Raw genomic sequence first — 16,243 nt, forward strand, 5'->3', positions numbered from 1 at the left:
CTAAGAGGTCCCTGGCGGGAACCGGCCCGCGGGGGCGTGGCCAAGGCTAGCCCCACGCGGAGCGCAGGCGCGAGCGCCGAGCGCCGAGCTGCCGATCGCGCCCTTTCCAGTGGGCGCGGGCGAGCGCCGAGTGGCCTGCCGGGAGCGCTCCGCCCCGGCGCCATCTCCGGGAGCGGCCGAGAGCGCCCAGGTACTCGCGGCGGGGCGGGACAGGCCTGGGCGGCGGGCGGCCCCTCGACCCGACCCCTCGGACGTCCCCCGTTCGCCCCCGCCCAGGTGCTCGGAGGGAGCCGGAGCACGGGGTTCCGTCCCGCCGGCGAGCTGTGATGCTGCTTCGGGGACCGCGCGCCAGGCTGGCGACTCCCTAGGTCGCCGCCCGCACCTGCCCACCAGGCCCCTGCCGTCAGGGTTCGCCCACCGTCCTGATGCCACTAGGCCAGAGACGGGCGTCTCACTTTTAACTCCTTTTTTATTTCCACCCTGTCTCAAATTCTTCGTTGCGACTGTGGCTTCACGCCTTAGCCATCCCCCCAACTTCTTTAGTAGGCAAGACCGTTGCAGGGGTCGTGTTTCCAAAAGGGCCCTGCCGGCAGGGAGCCTTCCCACGACGAGCTTGCCTTTAGCACTCCAATTCCTACCATACTACGATAAAACCCTCTTTCCTTGCTTTTATCCTAGAACATTCTGGGCTCAGAAAGCCCAGCCCCTCTCTGAAGGGTGGTGCTGGGTTGCTTTCCTCTGCCTCAAATGCTGTGTTCCAACAACTGTCACTTCCTCCTGTCTCAGAAGGATGAGGGTTCCATCTTCTGTCCTGCACATCACTCTCAGTGCCTCCAGCCTCTCTCGCTTCTGACACCACTTGGGCTCTGTGTTTTGATAGTTGTGGAGGGCCAGTGGGGAAGATGGATATCAGGGCCTGACTCAGGGTGTCAGGGTCCTCTTGAATTGGGGCTGAATGTACTCCCCAGGTCTCACTTGTGGCTGACAGAGCCTGCAGGATGTTTCACGGGATCCCAGCCACTCCCGGCATGGGAGGTGAGTATGTCTGCACCGAGCAGAACAGGAAGGGCCCAGGCTTATGCTGTGGTGGGACTGATGGGAATGTGTTAGAGGAGGGAGTCATTAAGTCACCGACCTCCCCCCACCTTCATACTGCCTTGGAGGTGGCCAGAGATAAACAGTAAGAGCCCCAAGACCTCCAGGTAGAGCTAGCCTGGCCTTGTTCAGCACAGAGATGATGAGCTTCAGTGTGCACAGAGCATCGGCATCCTGGGGATTCCTGCATTGAGCCCAAGTTGTAAGGTGTGTGACAAGCCTTATTTGCACCACACTGTGGCATTGTAAACAAAGTGGGGTTCTCCCTGTTGTGCAGCTAGGCCTGCCATAGCCATTCAAAACCAGTATCCTGCCCACTGACTGGGAGTGAAAATGGAACCCCCATCCTTCAGCTCCATCTAAGTTCTTTGGGATAGAGCTCAGGAGAGGCCTGAGGGAGGAAACTGAATGGGGCTGGGATCAGAAACTGCCCTGGGGTCACTTTGTGGCCAGCCTAATAGCTCTCTGCCTACTCTGTTGCAGCCCCTGGAAACAAGCCAGAGCTGTATGAGGTGAGTGTCAGGTGCCCACCTGGCCAGTGTTGGCCCACAGCAAACAGCTGTGTGGACCCCCACTGGCCGCTGGGGCCACCAGATGCAACTGGGTAACATGTTACGTACTCTCTCCAACAGGAAGTGAAGTTGTACAAGAATGCCCGGGAGAGGGAGAAGTAAGTCAAGCATCCAGGCTGCCCCCAGCATGCACCTGTGCCCATCCAAGCCTTCTGGGAGTAGCCACTCCCAAACCCGCCACCACATTGGTAGTTGGGGAAGACAACATGGGTCACATGGTTGGGGAAGACAACATGGGGTCAGGTTTGGGGGACATTTTCCAAGGAACATCTGCCAGGGATGGGCTGAGAGGTGGGCTGACAGTTCCACCGTAGCTGCGTCCCATTGTGGGAGGCTTCCCTGCTTCAGGGCCGTGCCTGATGGTCAGATCATCTCAGGTATGACAACATGGCAGAGCTGTTTGCAGTAGTGAAGACAATGCAGGCACTGGAAAAAGCATACATCAAGGACTGCGTCACCCCCAACGAGTGAGCAAGCCCACTACCCTTCAATGTCCAAAGGGTACCCTACCTTGGGAGCCAATTTCTACGCTCTGCAAGGCAGAGGGGCTCAGTAGGCAGCAGAAATAGTGGTCTGGGGCTTCTACTGGGGCACTCACTTCTGTAGGGCTCCCAGCACCATGGTAATGCTCCTGGGTGCTAGGTGGCCTCAGTGCTATTTCAACCAGGGAAACCTTGCATGGGTGGAAAGATATCTAGTGAAGGACAGACATGCAAATGTGTGTGCTCCTGGCCCTGTCTGCCAGGCATGGGTGACCAGATTCATGGAAAGTCCTTGGAGGCCAGGAGGGAGGTTGGGGATGTCTAGTAGGAGGCAGTGCTACTTAGGCCTGGCACCCAGTGTGGATGTGGGGGTTTCATTCAGTGAGGTAATAAGCCCAGCAAGCCATTGGCCCCTCAGGACAATGTGAACCTGTGCCAATGTGAGTCTTATCCCCTGTGGCCATTGTATTTTGGCCTCTGCTCTCTCCCAGAATTCTTGTCTTGTACAGACTTGATGGCAAGCCTCAGCCCTCAGTGTCCAGTCTCTGACTCCATCACCTGGTCTTCCATGAGAGCCACTGTGTCTGAACAGGCTGGGGAAAGCAGGATGAGCGGGGGCTGGTTTCAGGCATGGGTAGCAGCTGGCCCTTTCACTAGGTACACTGCAGCCTGCTCTCGGCTCCTGGTCCAGTACAAAGCTGCCTTCCGGCAGGTTCAAGGCTCAGAAATCAGTTCCATTGATGAATTCTGCCGCAAGTTCCGCGTGAGTGAGCCACTCTCTCCACACCACAGGAAGGGTGCGGTGGGGTGCCCCTGAGAAGAGGCCATGGCCTGCATAGGGCCTGCCCTTTTGCAAGACTGAGCACCTGCATCTGCTCCCTTCAGCTGGACTGCCCACTCGCCATGGAGAGGGTTAAGGAAGACAGGCCCATCACCATCAAGGATGACAAGGGCAACCTCAACCGCTGTATTGCTGATGTTGTCTCAGTAAGCCCAGTCTCCTGGGAGGGCGGGAGGACTTGCTGCAGCCCATCGCTGGTATAGAGTCCCAGGGCCTCAGCTGAGCAGCATCCCAAAGCCCACCTGGCTGCCCATAGGCACCTATGAGACAGGCACAGGGTCCACTCTGGCAAGATCCTGGCCTGGGAAAGTTGTATGTAGGTGTACCCATAGTTTCCACATAGCTCTCCTTGCAGCCAGGAGACACCCCCAGGAGGGTCCTGTACATAATGCCCCAGACAGGAAGGAGCCCCAGGGCTTCGGGATCAGGTATGGTGAAGAACCTGAGGTGGGAGCAGCAGGCAGGCTAGGCCTTGGGCCTGGCCCTGCAGGGGAACCTGCCAGGGGCCTCCCTACACCAAGCTGGTCTGTGAAACCTCGTACACGCCCCCCCCAGCTCTTCATCACAGTAATGGACAAACTGCGCCTAGAAATCCGCGCCATGGACGAGGTAAAGGAGTCAGACGGAATGGGGACTGGGTGGGTGGGCAGGCAGGGCCAGAGTCCCAGCCCCTCACCTGTGTCTGCAGATCCAGCCTGACCTGCGGGAGCTGATGGAGACCATGCACCGCATGAGCCACTTGCCCCCAGACTTCGAGGGCCGCCAAACAGTCAGCCAATGGTGAGTGCCTCTCCTATGTAGGCCCTCAGCGAGGGGCCCTCATGGCCTTGCTGCCCACACCCCCACTCACTCTGCTTCCAGGCTACAGACCTTGAGCGGCATGTCAGCATCTGATGAGCTGGATGACTCCCAGGTACGGCAAATGCTCTTCGATCTGGAGTCCGCCTACAACGCCTTTAACCGCTTCCTGCACGCCTGAGCCTCAGAGTGGCCCATGGGGGATGGGGGATGGGGGATGGCTACCTAGGGGACCATTCCCCACTTCCTCTGGCCACACCCACCCTGGACAGCTTTGTGAGACTTGATGTCCAGAGAGAGCAGCTGTCTGTGTCTGTGTTGTCAAGACTCACCCCCAATAAAGATGCTATTGTTCTGCCTGCGGTGGGCAGCTATCCTGGGCCTGCCCTGCCTGATCTGTCTACCCTGCTGACCTTCTGGTAGGATCCTGCAGCCACTGCTCCCCAAATCAGCATGGGAGCTTGGCCCTGTCACTTCCACTCTGCACACAATCTGTTTCTGCAGGGGCATTGTCCTCCCCAGTGGGCCTTGCCTGGGCACGTAGGAGGGCTGGGGGAATCTCTACCGCGCCTGACATGCCAGCCTCCCCACTCAGCACCTGAGTGCTCCAGGCAGCTGGGCTTCATGAAAAACTACCAACCATAACAAGGCTGCCAGCTGCCCTAGCAGTCGTTGTGAACCTGACTCAGAGATCACTGTCCTGGCCAGGTGTGGTGGCACAGGCTTGCACCACCATACTAGGCCACCGTACTCAACTACGAGGAAGGCTGAGGCAGGAGGGTCACAAGTTTGAGACTAGCCTGAGCAACTTATATGACCCTGTCTCAGAATAAAAAGGAATGGGAATGCATCTCAGGGTAGAGCACACCTGGGTTCAATCCCTGGTATGAAAAAAAGGCACCCAGGGAAAGCAGTAAGCCACAAGGCCCAGAGAGGCATGCTAAACATTGCAGCACATGGCACCAGGGTACGGCAGAGCAGGGTGCTGGTAGAACAGCCTTGGTGGCTGGGGAATAGCCTTTTTGTGTGTGTGGAAGGGGTACCAGGGATTGAACCCAAGGGCACTCGACTCCTAAGCCACATCCCCAGCCCTATTTTTGTATTTTATTTAGAGATAAGGTCTCATTGAGTTGCTTAGCGCCTCACTTTTGCTGAGGCTGGCTTTGAACTCACCATCCTCCTGCCTCAGCCTCCCAGGCCACTGAGATTACAGGCACCACACCTGGCAGAAACAGCCTTTTGATACTACAGCATGTGAGGCCTGCAGGAGTTCAGAGGGGCTGATGGCGAAGGTATGTTGCTTTGATCTCTCTTCTTTTATTGTAATAAAATGTAAATTTGCCACTGTATCCATTTGGAGTGCACAGTTCAGTGACTTCAGGCAATTTTGCTGCAGTGAGCCATCTTCACTGCCTGAACTCCCCATCTTCCCAAGGTGAACCTCAGCACCCAGGAAGCACCAGCCCTGAGCCCTAGCACCCTTCTGCTTCCTGTCTGTATTTGAGCACTCCAGCCCCATTGTGTAAGTGGAATCCACTGTTTGTCCTTTTAAGAATGTATTTCACTCAGCAGTGTCCTCTAGTGCACCTATGTTGTACCATGTGATGGGATTTCCGCCCTTCTAAAAGGCAGAATGCTGCTCCAGCATGCCTACACCTACACACACTATGGCTTGTCACTCACCCCTCTGTGGGCACTGGGTGGCTCCACCTCCTGGCTGTTTTGCGTAATGCAGCTGTGACAGGCTTATGGATTTTGTTTTTTTACTATACTGTGGATTGAAGCCAGGGCCTCACACACACTAAGCCAGCCTTCTGCTGCTGGGTTACTTCCTCCACCTAGTGTTTTGTTTTTATGATGGGTGCAATTACATTGAGCTTACTGGATGATGGAATGACGCAGAGGATCTGGGATGCAGGAGATGGTACAGTACTGTCGCAAGAGGGCAAAATTGCGACGTATGCAGTCGAGGGGAGAAATAAAAATGTCCATGTGCTTCTGCTCTTTTCAGTGCTTTATTCTCTCAAATCACTCCATACAGTTTCACTCTATAGGTTCTTAATCAAGAAAATGACAATCCTTGATGCTGGGCACTGCAATAGACATAATCAATTCACAGCAAACAATTCTAGATTAAGTCTAAGCACTGCAAACACACCTAATCATGACAGGCTAATGACAGACATCCCCTCTGCAGGATAAGTTCAAAAGTCCTAAGCCTTAGGCTTTATGTCCAGCAGATGCCCACCCACTCGGACTGTGGTGACCAGGTCCGGAACCAAGCAGGCTTTTCCTGGCGTGGAGTGGACGACCGGTTGAGGAGGGGGTCTTAGGGAGAAGTTGCGGCTCTCACCAAGGTCCAGACGAGGCGGTAGAGTTTGAGAGTGGTGACCATCACGCAGAGGCTCAGGAAGGATGACAAGTGACGGGATGTCAGGTCCTCATCAGGCTCTCCAGCTCGAGTGCATCCTTGTTTCGGGTGGCTGAATCCCTGTTCATTTGCTCTATTATTTTTACTACATTTGGGGGCTTTTGACCCCCCTTTCAATCCTTATAAGCTACCACTGGATTTCTCAGTGACATCATTTACCCTGGGGTCAGAAACATCTGGTCTGGTGTCTCCCCCGCCCCCCCCCCCCCCCATCTTCTCACCCTTCCCTCTTATCAGGCGAGGACAGCCTGCCAGGGGCTTCACTCTGTTGATCAGGGTCAGGGGAAGTGACTTGTCTGAGGCCACACTGGAGGGCTCTGTGGGTGTGCCTGGTGAGCCTGGGTACTGGTGAGTTGCTTAGGCTCGGGCCTAAGGCCATCCTCACAAGTACCCAGAGGACTGGCCTTACTGGGGAGGGAAGCCATCTGAGAATGCTCTCAGTGGTAGCTCTTAGACTAGACAAGAGGGCATTGGGAAAGTGGGAGGGCACAGGAAAAGGCACCGAGGCCCTTTGGGCAGAGGCCAGCCTTGCACTGACCTTTGAGGGCTCAGACAGTTTTGGCCCCTGGGGTGCAGAGGTTAGGGAAGGCCTGAACATCAGACCCAGCCCAGATCTTTGCCCAGAAGCTGACAACTGGAGCATTGTGTGGCCAGAGGCTGTTTCAAGCCAGCCTGGTCCTAGCCTCTAACCAGCCCAGTGGTAGAAGGAAGTAGAAGGAAACCTCCATTTTTGGCCATCGCATCTTGAGAGATGTGTGGGGCTGCCCTCTTTTTTGTCCCAGGCAGCCTCTCCCAGGCCCTGCCCTAACTCCCACTTAGGGACAGGCAGGAGAGGCACCTGACCCCAGGGCCCAGGACATCCAGCCCAAGCTCATCAGGCCCTGCCCTGCCCGGCCCTGCCCTACAGGGCTAGGGAACAGAGTCCTTGGCATCAGTCTCCCAGCTCAACAACCCAGCCCCACCCTGCAGAGCTCGGGTGTCAGGGGTTGGCTGAATTCAGTGGGAGGAGCCCAGAGGCAGGGCTGCCCTAGGCCTGGGGATGTCCAAGATCCCTGGGGTTCAACCTTTCCCCCAGACTGCACAGAGGTAGAGATAAGGCCCAGGGGTCAAAGGCTGGAGAGAGAGCAGCCAGGGGGAGCACACTGGGAGCCACAGCCTCCCCTGACCCTCCCCAGGCCCAGAGCTTGGGCACTTCCCAGACCTCCTGCCCTTATTGCTCATCTCTCGGTCCTGGTCCCCGATGATGGCAATCCAATAAGAAGGACATGGTTTTGAGAAACACAGGGGACTCCCGTCCTGAAATCGGGTGCCATCCCCAAAGTCTGGATGACTTTGTTCCTGTGATAGATGTGTATTCAAGGAAAGATAAATGCCTAAAATGGGGAAGAAAGTGCATCCTGTTTCCCCTGAGGTTACGGAGGGGAGAGATTAGAGAGGAGCAGGGAGAGAGCAAGAGAATGAAGCAGGTCCATTTGAGCAGGGAGGCCACATTCAAAGCATAAAGTGAAGCACTGTTACGCCCTGACCCCAAGAGCCCTGCAGGTGGGGCCAGGGCGAAGGTCGTGTCCTCCCTTCCTGTTTGTGGGTTGGAGCTTTGGCCGTTTCCTGGGGATTTTCCCTGAAGGGCTTGGGGTGCGGTACCTGACTCAGCAAGCACCTTTGTGGTTCCTTACACAGCAGCCCATCCCTGGCCCAGAGACCACAGCCCCATCCCCAACTGGGGCCACAGGCTTTGGGGAGACAGCTGGGAAGGCACCAAGGCAGGTGTTGGCGGGAGGATTCTGAGGTGCCAACGTGGCATTCATGCCGCTCTGTTCCAGGAGCATGAACTGGAGGGTGACCTCCAGAGAGAGTCCCAGGAGGGGGTGCTTGGAGCCCTTGGGAGAGCAGAGGGGGTGGCCTGCACCACTACTCTGGGTTAGGCAGGCAGGGAAGGGATGCCCAGGCCATCACCGAGGGGAAGGGCCCAGTCCTTATTCCCCAGCAGGCAGCAGCCCAGCTCCTTGCTATCAGGGAGGACCTGTCACTGGAAGGGTTAACCCAGACACCTCCAGCAACCAATCACAGAGCCCTATAGGGAATACCTGGGAGAGGTCCTGGGGCCAGACCTGTAGAGCCCAACCCTAGTCTGGTCCCAGCAGCCCTCAACTGGCTCAGACACACAGACTCCACTCAGCTCCGAGCACTCTGGCGACCAAGCATGGTGCTCCTAGCCCAGCTCACAGCAGGGCTGCTGTGGGCCATGACGGTGGTAACGGCGGTGGTGGCCCAGCCTGCCAGTCTGCTGAGCCTGCTCACCTCAGGCCGGGGCACTCTGGATGGAGAGGAGCTGAGCAGCCTATTAAATACGCTGGTGGGCCGTGTGCACTGTGCCAGCGGGCCGTGTGGAAAGGTAACAGCCCCACCCGATGGGTCCCCCAGCCCCGGTGCTTCCTGCCTGCTCCACCCTGCAGCCTGCAGCAAAGGGAGCTGGGCAAACTCCAGGAGGCGGGCCAGGGCCAAGGCCAGAGCCAGGCCTACCACAGGCCAGAGCCTTTCCTCCCCTGCTGGGGGCTGACAGTCCTGCCCCCCACCCCACACACAGAGTTCCGCTCTTTTCCCCAGGCTGCGAAGTTGGCAGTGGCTTCAGGAAGAAACAACCCAGAGATGGGGGTCTGACTGGTGGGGACTTTGTGTGTGCTAGCCAAGTGAGGGGCACGAGCAGGGTAGGGTGTGAGAGAGGGCCTAGGGCCCGTCCTTGCCAGGGCCTGCCTCTGCCCTCTCTGATGGGCCCAGTCCAGCTCCTGTCCACCTGTTTCTGCCCACAGTGCCTGTCTGTGGAGGCTATCTTGGCCCTGGGTAGGCCTGACAAGCCAGGGCTGGCTCCAGGACCAGTCCTAGAGTCCAGGTACATAGCCCGCCTCAGTGCCGCTGCAGCTCTCTATCTTAGCAATCCAGAGAGGACATGTGCAGACATCCAGGCTGGCCGCTGGGCCTCCCAGGCCGACCACTTCCTGGTCCTACTGGAGAGTTCTGAGGCCCTGACCCAGGGCCTCAGTCAGCTGCTGCAGAAGATCAAGGCCCAGTCTGCTGGCCGGCCTGCTGGGGAAGAGGTGAGGGCCCATGAGGGCTGGTCAGGAAGTAGGGTAAAGTGGCCAGAACACAGGAAGGGGCCATTAGGGGGTCAGTCCTGACTAAAGCAGGGGAAACACCCACACAATGCCCTCCAGGCTCTGGGGGATCTCATAGGGGTTTACACTGACTGGGTCAGGGACTGCCAGAGCCAGGAGTCCCAGTGAAGACGGAGTAGGGTGTGGGGTTCCCCAGTGACGGCAGACCAGGAAGGCTCTGGTGCCCCAAGAAGGCCAGAGAGCAGACTGGGGGCCTGGACTAGCTGGGCCAGGGCAGGGCTGGGCTGTGGCCCCAGAAGAACTGAGGCTAGCCAGGTCGTAGGTGAGAAGGAAGAAGTGGTTCCGAATCCAGGAAGTGCATCAGTCTGGTGGGTGCAGACCTGTGAATCAGTGGGAGACATATCCAACAGGTAAAGGCAGAGCTGGAGCCAGAAGTTCATTGAGGGTGGGGCTGAGGCCCATCCGTCATAAGTGGTTACTACAGACTCAGTCTGAGGCACAGTTAGATCCAACCAAATCTGTTTTATTAATGCTCACCACACTTTAGACATCCTAATTCTAAGTCCTAACTGAGTCAACGTCACCTGTGACATGTCTTAAGTCTGGGTCGCTGGAACTCATCCAAGCCAGAGGAGTCTGGTGCAGGGGGAAAAACAGCAACGGAGGCCTCGGTCTCTTTGTCCAGGTCCTGTTGGTCCCGTCGCCCCATAGAAGTCTGGGTTTTTAAGTCCTAGTTCAGTTGTGCTTGTGGCAGATGACTGGGTGTAGACGCTTACATCACTAACTGAAGTCTGTCTCTAAGTGTTGCAGTTCACAGTGCATCATGGGCACATTACTTACAGTCATAGACTCATTCACTCAACCCACTAATTAATACTAATTAACATAATCAACAATCAATAACCCTATAATAATTCTGGTGCTCCTATCACTATCCCCTCCCCAGGCCTGTGTAGACGTCCCTCAGCTGCTGGAGGAGGCAGTGGAGGCAGGAGCTCCTCAAAACCCGGGCCCTGTCCTGGCCGCCCTGTTAGACCACTTCAGGAACGGGTCCTGCTTCCATGCCCTGCCAAGCCCTCAGTACTTTGTGGACTTTGTGTTCCGGCAGCATAGCAGCGAAGCTCTCAACATGACATTGGCGGGTGAGACCTGGGCTGAGACCCCCCAGGCTCCATGTCCCTGGGAAGGGCGGACCTGGAGCCCATAGACTGGGCACTACTTCTGTCCTTCCTAACAGAGCTGGAAGCTTTGATGAAGCGCCTGGGAGTGGGTGGAGAGGCCCACAGTGACCACAACCACAGTGACCATGATGACCACAGTCAACTGGATAGGGAGGCCAACAACCGGGACCCCGTTCCCCTTGCCATCCTCAACAGCAGCTCCAGTGTGTGGGACACGGTGAGCCACCTGTGCAGTCTTAGGAGGACTGGGGCCCCATGGGTGCATGCTCAGCCCCTGACCCCTGTTCTGCACACCTCCCCACAGGTGTGCCTGAGTGCCAGGGAGGTAATGGCTGTTTATGGGCTGTCTGAGAAGACTGGGGTGAGCCCCGAAGCCTGGACCAGATTGAGCCCTGCCCTGCTCCAGCAGCAACTGAGCGGGGCCTGCAGCCCCCAGGCAAAGTCACCCACCCAGGACCAGCTCAGCCAGACAGAGAGTGCGTGCCCAACCCCCCAGCTGGGCCTACCTGGCTGTGCCCCAAGGTGCTGGCCTCAGGAGGGGGGCCCACCTAGGGAAGAGGGAGTGGCTACTGGGAATGGGGAGGAATGGAGGTAGGGAGGGAGGCAGGCAAGGATGGAGGCCTGCAAGGGGGCTCAGGGAGGCTTTGAGATAGGAGGGCCAGTGTAAGCAAAGGCCTTTGCTGACCACGGGCAGCGCTGGTGAACTCCTGCTCATCCCCTGGCTGGGCTTGGGAAGCAGGGGGTTCTCAGTGTGGCCTCACCCCCTAGGGTATCTGTATGGCTCCCTGGCCACACTGCTCATCTGCCTCTGTGCTGTGCTTGGCCTCCTGCTGCTGACCTGTGCCAGTTGCAGCTCTGCCACCCACTATGTCATGCAGACCTTCCTGAGCATGGCCGTGGGTGCACTCACTGGTGACGCCCTCCTGCACCTGACACCCAAGGTCTGTCCTCACCCATCAGCCAGAGTCCTTCCTTTCCCTCCCTCTCCTGGCCTTCCCCAGACCCAGCCTTTCACCCCTGTGGGCCCTAAATCCCACCCCCCTGCCCACACTCTGCTCCCCAGGTGTTGGGGCTGCACACGCACAGTGGAGAGGACCACACACACAGTGGGGAGGGCCTTGGCCCACAGTCCACCTGGCGTCTACTGGCTGTGCTGGGAGGCCTTTACATCTTCTTCCTGTTTGAGAGCCTCTTCAACATCCTGCTGCCCAAGGACCAGGTCAGGCTCGTGGGGACCCAATGGGTACACAGGAAGGAGACTTGAAAGCCCCTGACCACCTTCCCCACAGGATCCAGAGAAGGACGGGCACTGCAGCCATGGTGGCCACAGCCACGGTGTGTCCCTGCAGCTGGCGCCCAGCGAGCTCCGGCAGCCCAAGCAGGCCCACGAGGGCTCTAGCGCAGAGCTGGTGAGTGGGCCACCCCTGCTCCATGCAGAGCCTGGTTCAGGAGAACCCTCCATAGTCCCGTGACCTGTCCCCATGCCAAGGCCTGACCCCTTCTGCACCTCAGCCAGGGCTCCCCCTCGCTCCTCCCAGGTGGCAGAGGAGAGCCCGGAGCTGCTGAACCCCGAGACCCGGAGGCTGAACCCAGGTGAGCTCTGGGGAGGCGCGGAGCACCAGGGCCTGCGGTCCGTGGGCGGGCGGCGGGCGGGAGTAGTCCTGAGAGGACGCATGCCCATGGCGCCCGCAGAGCTGAGGCTGCTACCCTACCTGATCACCCTGGGCGACGCCGTGCACAACTTCGCTGACGGACTGGCCGTGGGCGCGGCCTTCGCGTCCTCCTGGAAGACCGGGCTGGCCACCTCCCTGGCGGTGTTCTGCCACGAGGTGCCTCACGAGCTGGGTGAGCTGCGGGGACAAGGCCTGCTTTGGTGGGCGGGGATACCGGTCAGGGCGTGGCCTCTGTGGTGGGGGGACCCTGGGAAGTGGGGGGACCCTAGGTGCCGGGCGCACCTCGCCAGGGGGTGAGGCTGGCTACCCGGGGCAGCAGCGGGTCAGTCCTGAAGGTGGGCTGGGCCTGCCCGCCGCGCGGACCTCTGGACGGGACCCTGCCCACAGGGGACTTCGCGGCCCTGCTGCACGCGGGGCTGTCGGTGCGCCGTGCGCTGCTGCTGAACCTGGCCTCGGCTCTCACGGCCTTTGCCGGCCTCTACGTGGCGCTTGCAGTCGGAGTCGGCGAGGAGAGCGAGGCCTGGATCCTGGCAGTAGCCACAGGCCTCTTCCTCTACGTGGCGCTCTGTGACATGGTCAGGGGGCAGCCGGGAGCCTGGGGTGGGGAGCTGAGAAGGTGCCTAAGCCGCCCACTAACCCAGTGCCCCCTCCTCAGCTCCCGGCCATGCTCAATGTGCGGGACCGCAGGCCCTGGCTCCTCTTCCTGCTGCACCATGTGGGCCTGCTGGGCGGCTGGACCGTCCTGCTGCTGCTGTCACTGTACGAGGACAATATCACCCTTTAATAATCCTGCCCCTGTCTACAGCTGTTGACTCTGCCCCTGACCAGGGCTCCTCATACCTTTGGATGGGCTCAGCAGCCAGAGAACCCCAGGGCCTCGAGAGTCCCCTTCTCCCTCCCCAGGTTTGGAGCCCCTATTTCAATAAAGACAGCCTTATCCTTGAAGCCCTGCTGTACTCTCCTTGCCCAGAACAAAGAGTTATTTGAAGAAAGCCCAACCTGCAGCCACCAGGGCTCCTCCAGCCGCCAGCCCTTGTCTGTGAAGACCCCCACCCAGAGAACCAGGTCAAAGGAGCTGTCCAGGTGGGACCCCATTCCCAATCAAAACCAGCATCACCAGGGGGCTCCACACAAGAGGCCTTTTTGCTCTTACACAGAAGCAATCCCAGAGTGTGACAGACAGCTCACTGTCACTGGGTTTGCCCTGCGGTTCTCACAGAAAGTGTCCACCATGAGTCCCTGGCAGCCGTCTCCTTGGACGGCCTTAACACCACCACCTAGCCCAGACTGGATGCTTAACACGACAGAAACACGTTCTCCCACGGTTCTGGAAGCCAAAACTCCAAAGGCAAGATGCCAGCAGGGCCACACTCCCTCCCCGCATCCAGGGAAGAACCTGCTCCATGAGCCTTTCCAACTTCTGTGGCCTCAGGTGCTCCTTAGCTTGTCACAGCACAGCTCAAATCTGCCTCCATCTGACACGACACTGTCTTGTGTACATATTTTCTCTGCTTATAAGGGCAGCGGTCATTGGATTAATGGTCTACCTTCATCCAGTATGACCCCCATCTTAAGTAATGCCATCTGCAATGGTCCTGTCTCCAAATAAAGTCACATTCTGAGGTGAGAGTTAGGGTTTCAACATTGGGGGGGGGTACTGGGTATTGAACTCAGGGGCACTCAACCACTGAGCCACATCCCCAGTCCTATTTTGTATTTTATTAGAGACAGGGTCTCACTGAGCTACTTAGTGCCTTGCCATTGCTGAGGCTGGCTTTGAACTCACCATCCTCCTGCTTCAGCCTCCCGAGCCGCTGGGATTACAGGCATGCGCCACCATGCCCAGCTTCAACATAACTTTTTAAAAATTTTTTTAGTTGCAGATGGACACAACCCTTTATTTTATTTATTTACTTTTTTATGTGGTACTGAGGTTCGAACCTAGTGCCTCACAAGTGCTTGGCAAGTGCTCTACCACTGAGCTACAGCCCCAGCCCACAAGATATTTTTTTTGGTTGACACAATTCTATCCACAATACTCCTCACGGTCCAGAGCTGCCAGAGCTCTAGCCATTACATGCAGGCCCCAGGTAAAAGAAAAGGTTGGGAGAAGAGAGCAAAAGGAATGAGAAGCCTAGGGGCATTAGGTCCAGCCCGTCATTCACCCAGTATCAGGTCCACGAACAGCAAAGCCAGAGGTCCATCTCAGGTGATGTTCACCTGTGCTGGGTGGGGGTACTGCCTTCAGGGAACAGGGGTGAACTTGGGCAGGAAGGGCCACATCCAAGAGCTCCTTGACTTGACACAGTTCCCCATGAATGGTGCGGAACAAGAAGCCATATGTTCCAGCCAACTCTGAGACACGGATTCTCACCTCAGCATGATGAAACTGGGGGTTAGACCCAAGGGCACTTTACAACTGAGCTACATCTCCAGACCCGTTTTTAAGTATATTTATTTATTTATTATTGTGGTTCTGGAGATTGAACCCAGGGCCTTGTACATGCAAGGCAAGCCCTCTACCAACTGGGCTATATTCCCAGCCCTTATTACTTTTGTTTTGAATAAGGGTCTCACAAAATTGCCCAATCTGGCCTCAAACTTGAACCCTCCCGCCTCAACCTCTCAAGTTGCTGGGATTACAGATGTGTGCCACTGCACCCAGCACAGATTCTATTTTTTTGTTTGTTTGTTTGTTTCTGGTAATTGGGATTGAACCCAGGAGTGCTTAATTACTGAGCCACATCCCCAGCCTTTTTATTTATTTATTTATTTATTTATTTTTTAATCTTTATTTATTTTTATGTGGTGCTAAGGATTGAACCCAGTACCTCGCACATGCCAGGCCAGTGCGCTACCACTTGAGCCACAACCCCAGCCCCATCTTTTAAAATTTTATTTAGAGACAGAGTCTTGCTGAGTTGCTAAATGCCTTGCTAAATTGCTGAGGCTGGCTTTGAACTCATAATCCTCCTGCCTAGGCCTCCCAAACTGCTGGGATTACAGGCGTGTGCCACCACAACAAGCCTCAGCACAGATTTTTTTTTTTAAGGATCATCATCAACCTTAAAAGAGGCATCTAGAAATTACTCTCTGTCTCCTAAACCCAGCTCAGAATACTGAATATGCAAGATGAGTACGAGTATAGAGGGAAAAAAAGGAAAAATCCAGTGGTACATGCCTGGAGGCTGAGGCAGGAGGATTGCAAGTTCAAAGCCAGCCTCAGCAGTTTAGGGAGGTCCTAAGCAATGTATCAAGACCCTGTCTAGGCTGGGGATATAGCTCAGTTGGTAGAGGGCTTGCCTTGCATGCACAAGGCCCTGGGTTCAATCCCCAGCAACACACACACACACACCAAAAAAAAAAAATCAAGACCCTGTCTAAAAATAAAAAATAAAAAGGACTGTGGATGTGGCTCAGTGGTTGAGTATCCCTGGGTTTAATCCCCAGTACAAACAAACAAAACAAAAAAACCCATGAGCTCCCAGTACATTGCCTGCCTGTGGTGAGTGTGTGGGGTGCATGAGGAGTGTGAACTGGACAGTCCCCCGCCACGGCCCACCCTGCAGGAGCTGAGGAGACTCTGGAGGGCAAAGGCCTCTGAATGGCGAAGCTGAGAGCCCAGAATCTGCCGGGGTTGTGCTGATGGCCCCATTGCCCCTCGCACACACACCCCCTGACGACGAGCTGCTCCTTCCCCACAGTGCCTCCCCGCCTCCCTCGGACGGTCTAACTGTATCTCTCATTGAACAACAGGCCACGGGGCAGGTCTGCCTCTGCCTTCGGGCCCCAGCCCTGAGACTGGAGGGCCCGGAGCTCCGGGGCACCCCGCCTGCGCCTCCTGGGGACTCCACTCCTTCCGTGGGTCCGGCGGGCTCCCTCGCCCTCTGCCGCAGACACTGGCTCGTCTGTGAGGCCTGCCGAAGTCCAGGAGTTCGGGCAGCACCCTGTCCCTCCAACGAAACACAACGAAACAAAAAAGTAGACGCCCTGTGAAGCGGGAGCCAGACTGCTGGGTCCGAGGTCGTTCTCAACCCACTTTACGGGCTTTGGGGTGGCT

At 57.0% G+C, this 16,243-nt stretch overlaps 2 protein-coding genes and 1 long non-coding RNA gene across 6 annotated transcripts; 2 read left to right on the forward strand and 1 right to left on the reverse strand.

Moving 5' to 3' along the window:
- Window positions 1-71: 71 nt before the first annotated feature.
- On the forward strand, window positions 72-4,162 carry Vps28 (VPS28 subunit of ESCRT-I). Of its 3 annotated transcripts, XM_046449130.2 has the most exons (11): window positions 152-190; window positions 969-1,035; window positions 1,228-1,302; window positions 1,579-1,607; window positions 1,728-1,765; window positions 2,045-2,134; window positions 2,807-2,912; window positions 3,035-3,136; window positions 3,546-3,599; window positions 3,679-3,770; window positions 3,852-4,162. In XM_046449130.2, exons 6-11 carry the CDS (start codon window positions 2,055-2,057, stop codon window positions 3,967-3,969), a joined length of 552 nt encoding a protein of 183 aa, XP_046305086.1. In that variant the 5' UTR covers window positions 152-190; window positions 969-1,035; window positions 1,228-1,302; window positions 1,579-1,607; window positions 1,728-1,765; window positions 2,045-2,054; the 3' UTR covers window positions 3,970-4,162. The 3 variants fall into 3 exon arrangements, with proteins under 3 accessions (XP_046305083.1, XP_046305086.1, XP_046305084.1); XM_046449127.2 differs by lacking the exon at window positions 1,228-1,302 and having other exon boundaries at window positions 72-190; XM_046449128.2 differs by lacking the exons at window positions 152-190; window positions 1,228-1,302 and adding an exon at window positions 244-408.
- Window positions 4,163-5,784: 1,622 nt separating this feature from the next.
- Window positions 5,785-8,439, reverse strand: LOC131424344 (uncharacterized). Its single transcript, XR_009227168.1, has 2 exons — window positions 8,304-8,439; window positions 5,785-6,279 (listed from the first exon to the last, which is right to left on the reverse strand). It is a non-coding gene; the product is annotated as an uncharacterized LOC131424344 (long non-coding RNA).
- On the forward strand, window positions 8,420-13,128 carry Slc39a4 (solute carrier family 39 member 4). 2 transcript variants are annotated; one of them, XM_046449125.2, is made up of 12 exons: window positions 8,420-8,611; window positions 9,027-9,311; window positions 10,276-10,471; window positions 10,567-10,727; window positions 10,815-10,986; window positions 11,279-11,451; window positions 11,574-11,729; window positions 11,800-11,919; window positions 12,049-12,103; window positions 12,203-12,355; window positions 12,571-12,758; window positions 12,839-13,128. In XM_046449125.2, exons 1-12 carry the CDS (start codon window positions 8,420-8,422, stop codon window positions 12,965-12,967), a joined length of 1,980 nt encoding a protein of 659 aa, XP_046305081.1. In that variant the 3' UTR covers window positions 12,968-13,128. The 2 variants fall into 2 exon arrangements, with proteins under 2 accessions (XP_046305081.1, XP_046305082.1); XM_046449126.2 differs by lacking the exon at window positions 9,027-9,311.
- The last annotated feature ends 3,115 nt before the right edge of the window (window positions 13,129-16,243 follow it).

Source organism: Marmota monax, unplaced genomic scaffold, assembly GCF_021218885.2.
Source record: "Marmota monax isolate L192 unplaced genomic scaffold, Marmota_monax_Labrador192_F-V1.1 WCK01_AAM20220418_F8-fsc00073, whole genome shotgun sequence".
Taxonomy (NCBI): domain Eukaryota; kingdom Metazoa; phylum Chordata; class Mammalia; order Rodentia; family Sciuridae; genus Marmota; species Marmota monax.